Source organism: Clarias gariepinus, chromosome 8, assembly GCF_024256425.1.
Source record: "Clarias gariepinus isolate MV-2021 ecotype Netherlands chromosome 8, CGAR_prim_01v2, whole genome shotgun sequence".
NCBI lineage: Eukaryota > Metazoa > Chordata > Actinopteri > Siluriformes > Clariidae > Clarias > Clarias gariepinus.
The window spans coordinates 13,859,606-13,872,524 of NC_071107.1; the positions used below are offsets into that span (position 1 = coordinate 13,859,606).

At 36.2% G+C, this 12,919-nt stretch overlaps 1 protein-coding gene and 3 non-coding genes across 4 annotated transcripts; 1 reads left to right on the forward strand and 3 right to left on the reverse strand.

Moving 5' to 3' along the window:
- Positions 1-43: 43 nt before the first annotated feature.
- On the forward strand, positions 44-116 carry trnak-uuu (transfer RNA lysine (anticodon UUU)). The gene has a single exon. It is a non-coding gene; the product is annotated as a tRNA-Lys (tRNA).
- A 1,234-nt stretch (positions 117-1,350) lies between these two features.
- On the reverse strand, positions 1,351-1,423 carry trnak-cuu (transfer RNA lysine (anticodon CUU)). The gene has a single exon. It is a non-coding gene; the product is annotated as a tRNA-Lys (tRNA).
- A 393-nt stretch (positions 1,424-1,816) lies between these two features.
- trnae-cuc (transfer RNA glutamic acid (anticodon CUC)) lies at positions 1,817-1,888 on the reverse strand. The gene has a single exon. It is a non-coding gene; the product is annotated as a tRNA-Glu (tRNA).
- A 3,350-nt stretch (positions 1,889-5,238) lies between these two features.
- zgc:66472 (uncharacterized protein LOC327494 homolog) lies at positions 5,239-11,241 on the reverse strand. The gene is made up of 7 exons (XM_053501395.1): positions 11,166-11,241; positions 10,148-10,452; positions 9,450-9,546; positions 8,002-9,198; positions 7,848-7,915; positions 6,466-6,509; positions 5,239-6,326 (listed from the first exon to the last, which is right to left on the reverse strand). The coding sequence occupies exons 2-7, from the start codon at positions 10,442-10,444 to the stop codon at positions 6,236-6,238; spliced, it is 1,794 nt and encodes a 597-aa protein (XP_053357370.1). The 5' UTR covers positions 10,445-10,452; positions 11,166-11,241; the 3' UTR covers positions 5,239-6,235.
- Between the last annotated feature and the right edge of the window lie 1,678 nt (positions 11,242-12,919).

Genomic DNA, 12,919 nt, shown 5'->3' on the forward strand with positions numbered 1-12,919 from the left:
ATCGTCAAAATCATTTTCCATTTCTCATGCGCAGCGGTTCAGGGCCCGGATAGCTCAGTCGGTAGAGCATCAGACTTTTAATCTGAGGGTCCAGGGTTCAAGTCCCTGTTCGGGCGGAATATTTTTTTTTTTCCTATTACTTATATATATACAACGTTCTTAAAAGTACGGTCTATAATTAGTCTATTAAAATTAATTAAAGGATGTGCTGTTTTTATTATAAGGTTTTCACATGGTTCAATTTGTGTAGGAGTTGTGGGCGCACCAAACGCGAACGACAAATTAACCGCATTTAAATTGCACGATTTAAAGGCTTCGTCCCCTGACCGGGAATCAAACCCGGGCCGCGAGAGCGCCGAATCCTAACCACATGTGATGCATGGATATTTAACTAATATAAGATAATAATCTCCCTCTCTCTGTCCCAAGATATGTATATATTCACTGTCCTCTGTCGCTTCCTCCATCTTCTGTGTCATCAACTGCCACTACCTGCCACTAATTAAAAGTCCTATCACTTATATATACAACGCTTTTTAAAAGTACTGTCTATAATTTATCTATATTGTCTTTTAAATAAAAAGTGCTGCTTTTATTATAAAGTTTTTATTGTGAGGTTTTTACATGATTCAATTTGTGTAGGAGTTGTGGGCGCACTAAACGCGAACGACAAATTAACCTCATTTAAGTTGCACGATTAAAAGGTTTCGTTCCATGACCGGGAATCGAACCTAGGCCGCAGCGGTGAGAGCGCCGAATCCTAACCACATGTGATGCATGCAGGGTCGTAGATTTAGGGTGTACGTAGGGGATGTGTCCCCACCAATATCCTCCAACAATTGAAATGTCCCCACCAATAATTTACACCACTTAAAAAAAATCGTGCTGTCAACATTAACCTAGACACGCAGAAAGGGATATATCGCGTTCTCTCCTTGAGTCATCCCGCCCCCAAAACACATATGAACATTTTGATTGGCTGTGCCTTTCCCTGCGATCATGTGAGAGCCTATGGCTGCGTTCAGATACAAGCAGCGCCAAATGCAGTAGATATTTTTTTCCCGTGCAAGAAGTTGGGTGTTGGGTGATGAACATGTGAGGATGGCGGCAGCAAAAAAAAAAAAAAGTACTTAAAAGTACTTTCCATAATTAGTCTATTAATCTATATTGTCTATTAATTAAAACATGTGCTGCTTTAATATAAGGTTTTTTTTCATTGTGGGGTTTTCACATGATTCAATTTGTGTAGGATTAAAAGGCTTCGTTCCCTGACCGGGAGTCGCTTCCTCCATCTTCTGCGTCACCAACTGCGGAATGTAAAAAAAAAAAAAAAAAAGGTAAAAACTATCTCGCCCAACGTGGGGCTCGAACCCACGACCCTGAGATTAAGAGTCTCATGCTCTACCGACTGAGCTAGCCGGGCTGTTACGTGTGTCTTCGAATGTTACAATTTACAAAGGTAAATTACAGTCAGAAATTCTTTTTTGTACTATGTGCGTAGTACATCCGAAGATGCCTTTCAATTTTTCGCAATGGTCATGATCTGCCTAAATACAACTATTACATTGGTCTCAGTTGGTCCTTTGGTGGTCTTCTTGCGGTGGTTTTGTGATTTGGTATTATTTCAGGTTTTTAAAAATTATTATGTGACAAAGAAATGAAATCAGCATGTAAACTGATGTACAGGAATGACCAGGGTCTCACATAAATAATTTCTTGCCTAATGGCACATGATTTAAGTTGTGTAGGAATTGTGGGCGCACCAAACACGAACGACAAATTAACCGCATTTAAGTTGCACGATTAAAAGGTCTCGTTCCCTGACCGGGAATCGAACCCGGGCCGCGGCGGTGAGAGCGCCGAATCCTAACCACTAGACCACCAGGGACATATATATAAAGAAAAAGCATAGCCAAAATTCAGCTTGACCCATCAGTGGTAAATTCCCCTTGTTATGGCGTTTATAAAATTTAAAGCCAGTCATATTTCACTGTTTGCAAAATTCTGCTAAATGTATAGCCAATCATCTTGTGTTGTGCTGTTTTGTCTTGTCATTTGTTATATGTCCTGGAAGCTCTGTCACTAAAACAAATTCCTCGTACGTGCAAGCGTACTTGGCAATAAAACTTTTTTTGATTCTGATATCTCCTCACCTCTGGGCCCTCTTTTCTCCACCAAACCTTTTGCCACTTTGTCTACTCTGGGGACCACAGGCTAACACCCCAGCAGCACTTGAGCAACAGTTGCCGTTCTGCCCGGCATTAGGTGCGGCTTACCACCAGACGCTACAAATGTCCCCAAACAAAGGGTGAATTTACACCAGGTGTAAATTTCGAATATTAAGGTGTAAAATGGTGCAAATTTTAGTATTTTAGAATAAAGTTTACATGGAATGCCATGAAAAGCAAAAAGCTCACAGCTTAGTTTTTTCTCTAATAGGTACGACAGGATTTTTTTTAAGGAAAACATTTTATTTTATCATATCAAAGTGTATTTTACCATCATATAAATTCAGTTTTTTACAAATGAAATAAATAATTTCACAAGATGAGTCATCAACAAAATAAAAATAAAAAAACATTTTTATCTTTAAAACATGCCTATTAAGTATCTAGACATACTGATTGGAGCAGCGGAAATGAGATACCATTAAATAAATAATAGTAAATTAAAAAACCATTTGTCTTGGTGTAAATAAATTTTGATAGATGAATAGTTATAATGGAGCATACAAAACAAGAACAGAAAAAAGCAGGACACTTATAATGTAAATAAATGCTTTGATAAAAGCTGTTAATTATCAGTCACAATTGTAAATCTGTTACTGTAATCCTGGCCAAATAATGTTTTAATGTAATAATTAAGAATGTAAAAATAATTATACTATTTGATTCGAGTTTTCAGGCAAACATTGTTTTTTTTTTGTTTTTGTATGCTTTATTTAGTCAATTTCCCTGAAGGTTATCATATGTACAATAAAAACCACAAGAACCATTATTAGTAGTCCAATACCCAAAACTGCTGCATATATTTTGTACGAGTTTTGTCTTTTTTCAGCCACTGGAGGAACAAAGGGGAAGGCTGTGAAAAATAAAATAAGTTATTGAGCCTTTATATTAAAACTGGCACAAGAGCTTTTCCTTAATAACAAGTGTTTGATAAATAATTTCTTGCTGTTGTGGACAGATAAAGTTTTGGTGTTTAAAATGTGTTTCTATACTAGAACCTAATTTTAACCACTAAAAGTTAAAATGTTATTACATCCACTATCAACATGGCTTGCTGCTGATATCTTTACTTGCCTTATTTAGCCAACAAAAGGCTTTACATGTCTTTTGTACACTTTAAATTTAATTAATTTATATAAGGATCACAATATACTGCATAATAGTGGTATGGTACCTTCATTATATATGGAGACACTTTCATTTACCATGTTTCCTGAAAAAGATAACGATAAAAGATGACATAAAAAGAAATACTAATTAGCACAGACCATGCTATTTTAATCAAATTATATTACCATATATGTGCACTCCATCTTCGAACTCCATGTGTTTTCCTTCTACTGTTCCACAGTAGTATGATCCAAGATCGTTCTTCAAAACAGTTAAAATTCTAAGTCCAAAAAACTTATCCACCAGACAACCCTTATAATGGGTGCTGTTGTAATTCACAACTTCTGTTAAGCCTCCATCATTTTTTAGGCGTGCAACCATTATAAGTCTTGGTTTTTCCATCCTGCTCACTCTCAGCCAGAAAATTTCTTGATGCAAAGAAATGTTGCATTTCAAGATGACTTTTTCTCCAAGTTTAACTTGCTTTTGTTTTATTGTTCCCAAAGCCCTTAATGGCAAGACAAGGGCCGCTAGTGAAAAAAAAAATATAATATAATATCGATTTCATGATTAAATTCCATTTAAAATGATTTACTACCACATAATTTGCATTTACAACCATGCTGATTATCTTTAAATGGTTTAAATGTATTTATATGTATTGTAACATACCTGTGAAGGACAAAACCCAAAGCAAAAGCATTGTTTAAGTTATCATGACTTGTTTCATTTCTCAGAATTTTCCAGACTGCTTCATAGAAACGGAAGTGACTCTACCCTCCCCCTTTACCTTTTTTTCCCCCACTTCTCATGCTAGACAACTCCTACATGTTTACGGAAAAAAACGGATTAATGTATTATAACTGCTAACATATCTGATGGAGGGTTAACCAATAGGCCAGATCAAAAGAGAAAAATCTTTTAAAGGCCCACTCAGGGTCTGTGGTAAAGTAACAGGAAACTAGATTAGATTGTAAATGTGTGTGTTACTTGGCAGAAATAAACAAAAGAGAAACACAGACTCTAAAGCATGACAGTGGATTGTCACATTTCCACCTGCACAGGAAACCAAGACAACTAAATGGCCACAAACGCTTCACGTAACACAGTCCATGTTCGTTCATTAAAATTTACTTTAGAAAAAATGTAATTCTTGGTGCTTATGGAGTTTTAAAAGTTGTTAATGAATTGGTTCCTTGTAATGAAACTGCATAAAGGACATTTATTTATGAAACCTTTAAATAAAATAAGAACTAAAGCTGAAAAAAAAGAACCAACACCTTAAAAAAAAAAAAAAAAAGCAGTCATGCAGTGTTGCCAAGGACTACATGAACACAAAAACTCATACAAAGGGGAAGACAGGTTTTTAATCTGAATTTGGAACTTTATTTTAATCATGCATTCTCCTGCACTAGTACCCTATAAACATGGCAATTTGTAAACATTTTGCCAAGCTTTAACTGAGGTACCACTGGCATAACAACAAAGAGACACAGAACAACTTCACAAAATCTCAGGGCAAAATTTACATCACATAAAAGAGACAGTATTTTCTTTAAAAACGAGGAATATGGTTCCATAACATGAAATTCTATGCTACAGCCTCTGCTTGCTTAGATTCAAAAAGCTGAAGATATAGAATGATAACATATTGGTCAAGAGCATAGAACAAGTTCAATTTGACATTCAGTTCATTTTTGTAGCAACTCTACAGTCCACAGCTTTGCCAATATTCTTAAAGCAAAGAAAGGGAAAAAAAGAAAAAATAATTCACTTAAAAAAAGTCATAAAAATTCTGAACGATAAGTAATTACCAAATTCTTTTTTTTATATATATATATATATATATATATATATATATATATATATATATATATATATAATTTTATTTTTTTTTTAACCACTAAGCTACAGTACATGTAAGCATTGCCGGTAGCTTAATCAGCTGTTCAAAGATTTAAAATAACAAAATAGGATGCTTGCATTACTAAAATACTGACAACTCACTACTAAACGTTTTAAAAAACAAAAATGTCATAAACATCAAATGTGATGAACAGTAATAGCATTGAATATTTAATATTTAACCAGTTATTCAAAGCAATGTACACAACAAAATGCAATACGATGCTTTCTTATGTACCACAAAAAGAACAAAATCTTCATCCCAGACAGATTTTATACTCTTACATTTACGCGGAATTTAGAAAACATGCCTTTTATTATGTTATGTGACTACCGTCAATATACTGTTCACATTGTAAGATTCTTCCCCAAGTAGCCTTAAGCCAAGACACATATTTTGCCAATTATAAATGTAAGAACAAAAAAAAAAATGTAAATAAAATAACTTGTGCACTATGGTGCAATAAACAAATAAATAACCTGAAAAAAGTTGATAAGGTGGCTCTTATCTTTCAGCCTATATGCTTAAAAATATGTTCTTGTGCAGAAAAAAAAATCCTAGGAAACAAGGGATCAAAAAATATTTAAAGTATAATGCCAGGATTCTGTCCAGAAATTCTAATAGTTGGTTTGTATATAATTTCATTTAATATACCAAAATCCCTTAGCTAATTTTGTTTTAATTATGGATTTTATTTCAATGAATTAATGCTTTATATACATCAGGATGATGGACAAGGTGTTCTCACTGCAAAATTTATGTTTGCAGATATTTGCAAACACGCAAGTTATGCAATGATTTTGCTAAAAAGTACTTGCAAAGGGGTGAAACACCAGAGCACGTGGTAGCACTCATGCTGTATTATGTCAGCAGAATAATGTATCCCAGGGTAATACTTATCTAGTGTACTAGTTTTGCCTTTTGCCAAAAGGTAAGAACATTTACCAACCTCCCCAGTTCCTAATCCTTATGGCATTTAAAACATTCAGTGTTAATTCCGTTTGTCAGTGTCCTCACTTTTGCCATCCTTATAGGAGATAAAGCTTTCAGCTGGCTCCCATGTGTTTTTCCATTTTGCACCACTGAAAGATAAAAATATACAAACTAGGCTAATTGGCTTATAGAGAAACATTTAATGCAACAAGGCATTTATACAGCTTCGTCATTAATAACTTTATAGATTATTTTTATGGTAGGCTTATACAGAATAGAACAACTTACCATAGTGAGCACGGCATCCACTTGATTCTGACTTCATTTCGACCCTTAAGGTTTTAAATAATAGAAAAGAGAGAAATGAGAACAAGCCCATAATCCACTACTCGGCCAAAAAAAAAAAAGTTGCAGTTCACAATGAATTAAACAAACACTGAAGAGCCACTGACTCTAATTATTGCAGTTATTAATATGCTGGCAACAACTCTTTAAACCATACCTGATGCGGTGTATTTATATATCTAATATATATATATATATATATATATATATATATATATATATATATATATAAAATGTATTATAAGAAAACTTTATCTGTACATTGATCAGAACTCGCTCTTTTAATGATATCTTTATGTTTTATACACTGGAGAACCCTAAACCAGTCTAAGAAAAATATCTGTCTTGTCCGTCAAGATTTTGTCACAGCATCATGCAAAACTGGCTGGACAGAATTTAATAAAACTTTGCCAGTCGTTTCAGCTCACTTTTAGGTATTTGCATGAAGTTAAACCTGCGGCATAAATTAAATGAACAAAATGGTGAGTAGAAGAGAAACTACAGGCAGTTATGTGCCAAATTATTTCACAGCATCTAGTGCTTTTTGGACGAATACACATCACTTAACACAGCCAATCAATGTGATAGTTTACCATGTATAGAGTATGCAGAAGACGCAGAAACGACAGTCATGCATATACAAGCCGCCACAATCCTTACAAAAAACAAACAAAAGCACAACATAGCACGGCCTATTCTAAAAAAAAAATAGACAAGGAGACTTTGAAGACTGAACCAATGAATGGACAAATAATGTATGTTTATTGTAGGCGCAGTAAGTTTAAAACCAGTTTGGCTCACATGTTCCAAAACCGTGGCAATAATAAGCAGTACTGTGAAGCACCAATATGAGATAAAACGCGGGCCATTAAAGCTGACATATCCGTAGCAGTCCGAGGTGAGGACATGTAAAATACACGATCTGAGAACACTAAAATCAAAATGTTGAGTAGAAATAAAACTATGAGCAGCTGTCACAGCATCACACAAAACCGGCTAGACAGAATTAAATGAAATTTTTGCAGCACTTGTGTGTGGCCTGGCAGTGTATTTCACATTACCTACTGTTTAAAGTTAGCTATGATAGATGCTTTAAGAAGAGACCAACAAAAACTATTTCAATTACAATGTATGTCATTTTCAATTTTAAGGTCATTATTTTAACAGTGCCAAGATCTTTAAGGATCCAACCCAGCCAGAACACAAAGCCTAAGAGCTACCAAACTAATTTTGTTGTATTACCACAAACAAAGTCCCTTTATTTTATATTGTGCTCTACATATTTTATAATATTTTCTCCATTAATTTTCTTAAATGTCACCAACCTTTGTATTTCTCCATCTAAGAATTTTCTCAACAGGAAACACACCATTGTATATGTCATGACTGCAATCTGGAGAAAAAAAAGATCATATTGAGAACATTCTAACTAGCTCATATTTTATAATGTCAGATCTCTTTCTAATGCAAAACATTTACCTGACATTTTTCGTTTCCTTGAAAGTGAATTTAATCCTTTTGGTAAGTCTTCATCTGCACTGGATAAACCTTCATCACACTCCACACTGTCAACTCTATGCGCATTCAATGACTGTGTCCACTTTTCCGCTGCCCGTTTTTTGCTAGAAGCAGTTGGAAAAACTGAATCTTCTGTCTTATTATCTGACTGCCTCACACTTGATTCAGTCCCTGAACTTGAAGCTTGGCATTCCATAAGTTCTGTACGTTTATTTGACACAGAGTCTTTAATTAACATGGGTGCACTCATGGTTGTGCCTGCAGATGGTTTATAAGAGCTCCGTGTTTGTGGTGTGGGTTCCACAACTGAGGAAACTTTCTTGGATTGTGACACAGATCTCAATCGGTTTTCATCTTTAAGCAAAAAGGAGCCTTTAGGGAATAATGCAGCTTCCAGCTGAGCATCTGAAATTCTCTCCAAGCGAACCTCCACTTTGGTCTTTAGTTCTTTGGGCACTGTAAACGAATGTGAAGGGCTTGGATGGTTTTGTTGAGCAATCTCAGGAACATGACCATGGACATGGATCCTCTTGTGTATGTTCCAGCCACACCGAGTAGCAAACATGTGATCACAAAGATAGCACTTGTATGGAAATGGCTTCTTCAGTGCAGGGGATGCATGTCCATTGTGAATTTTCAGATTCCTCAGGCTGCTAAATGTCTGTCCGCACCTGGTGCACTTGTGCTTGCTGCAGCACTTGTGGTTTTTAAATTCTGTCCTTTCCTGGAACTTTGTCCCACAGTCTAAGCAGGTGTGCAGACGTGAAGCCTCCGGTGAATTCTTTTTTGGCTCACTTTGCTGCGTTGAAGTGGAGTATCTGAAGCCTGAAGTACAGCACAAGCAAGGTTTGTTGCTGCTCAGGAGATGCCTGTCACGGAGCGCATGTGTTAAACCGTTGCTTTCTGTGGATAAGCTCTTTTTTTGCATGTACTTTTTCTTTGAAACCGCTGCCCCCTTTTCTTGTGACCTTTTACTCAAAATGATAATGTCTGTGCTAGACAACGGTTGCTGGGGTCTGACCACTGAAACTGCTTTGACTGAAGGGCTGGGCAACTCTTGGGCCTCTGTGGCAGATGTTTGATGCTCTAAGACATTCTGAGATGGAGATGTACTATCACTTTTAGATCTAGGTTCTAAATGGGTCATCTGGGCCTTTTCTGTAAAAACACACAAGCAAACACAAACAGCTGCATTCATAAAAATATATATATTTTAGGCATTATTATATCAAGGTGTACGATTGCATATCCAGGCAAATCATATTGTGCTTGAAGTCTTTTGTAAATGTCAATTTGTTTTAAGCTTTCACTCTTGAAAAATGTAATTAATTCCTGGTTTGACTTGAACACCACATTTATTTATTTATTTATCATTCTTTTTTATATACAGTAAGTCTCTAAAGTTTTACCAAGTCTTTTTGAAGTTGCTTGTTCATGAACTGATACGCTGTCCGGTCTGGTATCCGTTTCCTCAACCATGGTATCTTCAGATATTTGCACTTCACCCTACAACAATAATGATTTTCACACTTGTACTTTAGAAAAATGTTTAGGGGACATGAGGCAGATTGGTAAAATGGTTAAAACCTAATTAGAACTGCAACTCAAAATCAAGATTTACTAACTGTAAATGCAATGAATGCATACACATATATTTTTGCCTGCCAATGAAGCATAGAAACCAAAAGCACATGCCGTGTCATTTCATTTACGGAAAACTGCAATATTGATTAAATTATCTAATCAAAATGTAAGTACATGCAGACTAGCTGTCCAAATACATAAAAAACTAAAGTTAGTCAAAGATTCCCTAAGTGTGTCTTAGTAGAGATTAGGAGTCTTATTTAAAAAGGGTCCCGAAAAAAAAAAAGCTGGTGTAAACACAGAGCCATCAAGGGTTTCCTCCAAAGGGATCACCACAGAGCCTTTAAGGGTTACATGGCTGTTTTTTTTATTCTTGGAAATAAGTCACTTACAAAAAAACTGCAATTCCCGGATAGTTTAATCAACACATATACAGAAACCCCCTTGGATTAAAGCTGAAAACTTTGCAGTTGTAGACCCAGTCCAATGTGCAGTGCTGCAGTGTATATGGAAAATACCTTACCTTGCTTTCTGTACTTTCAAGAATCATATTGCTGTGCTGGGACACTACCATTTCGTCTTCTTCACTTTTGAAAATCACTTGAGTCGTCTGACTTCTGAAATTAGGCTCTGCTCGCTGCTTTTCTCTCTGTTCCAGCTCCTTCTTGAGGTCGTCAATTTCCATCCAGCTGCGAGAGACCTCCATCCTCGTCTCCAACAGGACATCAGCAAAAGCCTTCACAATCTCTGATGTCGTCTTTAGCATGAGTGCTTCGACGACTGTCCGAAATTTAACAGATATAGAGTCTTCCACCTCCATGATGTTTGCTTTTTAGCCAAAAAAACAAACAAACAAAAAAACAGGATCTATTTCACATCATAACGTGGGGAAACAATAGCTACACACACACTCAAAACATTGGTATATAAAACATATAAACAGTGGCACTGACTTAAATCAATGCAAAAGGTATCACATTAGTGTAACTGAAGTCCTAAGACTTTTTCACCACCATAATCTAGTCAATTCAATTCAATTTTATTTATATAGCGCTTTTAACAATGGTCATTGTCTCAAAGCAGCTTCACAAAGATGAAAGAAATTCAATAAAAAAAAAAAAGTGGTAACCTTGGTCCCTGTGCATTAATGGATGGACTAGAAAATTGGAAAATTGTTTATAGCAAGAAATTAGCCACAGTCAACAATTGTTTGCCGGTTTGCATCCTTTGCAAATACTTTCTTACATTATGTTACTAGAAAGACACCTCGTTGGTTCTGTACCATCTCGTTTTTCTGTGATACCGTACGTTATATGTAGAATGCCAACGGACAGAAAGAAGAACGTTAGCGCTCATTGTAATAAAGAACACGTCTCACAAGGAGCCCTTTAAATCACAGACACTGGAGGGAAACTAGATGCTGCTAGTTTAGCTACGAAACTGCTCCTGGTGCTACGACTGCGGATTCTTTACACATCTCGTGCTGTCTACCTGAAAGAAAAGTCACACGCATAAACACAAAAATGTTGGAAATAACTCACCCCACGAGAATTTGCGTTTATTGATCGAGCCCTTCGTGGATGTCTCGGCCCGCTAAGAATTTTTCAAGAGTGTCGAGTGCAACTCGTAAAGGGTCCGGAGAGAAACACACCATACACACGCGGTTCCGGATAGGGAACGCTGGCGGTTTACATAGCGAGTATTTAGAGCTAGATCTGAATATAGTTACAAATTCGTGCATAAGCATGCTCAAAAATATTTCTACTGAGAAGAACGCGGTAATAGTTTCTGTTTTTCACTTTACATGGTCATTACAGAAAGGTGTCAGCAAAATGTTCAAGTTAGAAATGATGCAGCATTCAACACTGAATGTTTAAAAAAAAAAAAAGAAAAAAAGAAAAAAAAAAAAGGTTTATGTCCATATACTAATTCACACATTCACCGTCTATACCGCTTTATCCTGTATACAGGGTCGTGGGGGGCCTTGAGCCTATACAGTACCAGGAGACTTAGGGCACGAGACAGGGTACACCCTGAACATGGTGGCACTCCATTGCAGGGCGCGCGCGCGCGCACACACACTCCCATGCTCATTCACACACTAAGGACAATTTGGGAGTGCCAATTAGCCTAATTTGCCTGTCTTTGGACTGTAGGATGAAACCGGAGAATCCAGAGGAAATCCACCAAGCACACAGAGAACATGCAAACTCCATGCACACAGACCCGATGCAAGAATCAAACTCGGAGGTGCAAACCATTACGCCACTGTGCCTTCCATGTACATATAATCCAAATTCCAAATTAATTAAAATTCAGGAAATATGAGACCCTATACCCCAACATCCAGCATCTCACCAGCACAGAGATGGCATGAAATCAATCCAAATAAAAATTTTCTTCTTTCTCCCCTCCTCCTTCTGCTTCTGCACATGACCAAAGTGGGTGGGCATGCATAACATTTGAAGGTACAATATGTAACAAAAAATTAACTGTTGTATTGAGCAGGATAAACCCAAGAAATGTATCTAACTGCATATATCTTGCCTCTTTGGATTTAAAAGTTCTTTCCCCAGGATCCTGAACAACTTGTGCCCTGCTTATACAGTGGCCATGTGGTTTCCACCACACCTGAGAGCATCTCACTCGAAAATCCTAACACCATGCTCCATGTATAAGGTTGCAGGGAGTCTGGATCCTGTCCCAGTCATTTCAGGCACAAGGGAGGGATGTGAACCCATCACAGGGCACAAGACAACACACACACATACATACATACATACACACAATAATACAACCAGATCATACACTACTTGCTGATATGTGTGTTTAAATAATAATGTATTAAAATGTAATAACCAGTTAAAATATAGGCTAAAGAATGGCAGTAAAATGCTTGCTATTGCTATTGAGACCTCTGGCCCATAAATAGCAAACAGAAGTTAAAAACTTGTAATGTTCACAATATATTACATTGATAAATAGATCCATCACTACATCGGGTGATAACATATGGATTATTAAGGACTTATAAACAGCTATAAGGGGGTGGCCATTTAGGACATTTAAATTGGACATTTAAAATTAAATGAACACAACAGAAAGGTTAATTAGATTAATAAAAAAAATCAATAATCATAAATTCATTTTTTCTTAGCTGTTTTAAATTCCATACATTCAAATCTATCAGTATAAAAAATCTATATACCTATTGTTGGTTAAATCTGTAATATTGGTATTTGAGGTCAATAGGTTTTTAGCAAACTCTTAAAACAACAGTGTGGCTGATTTTGAG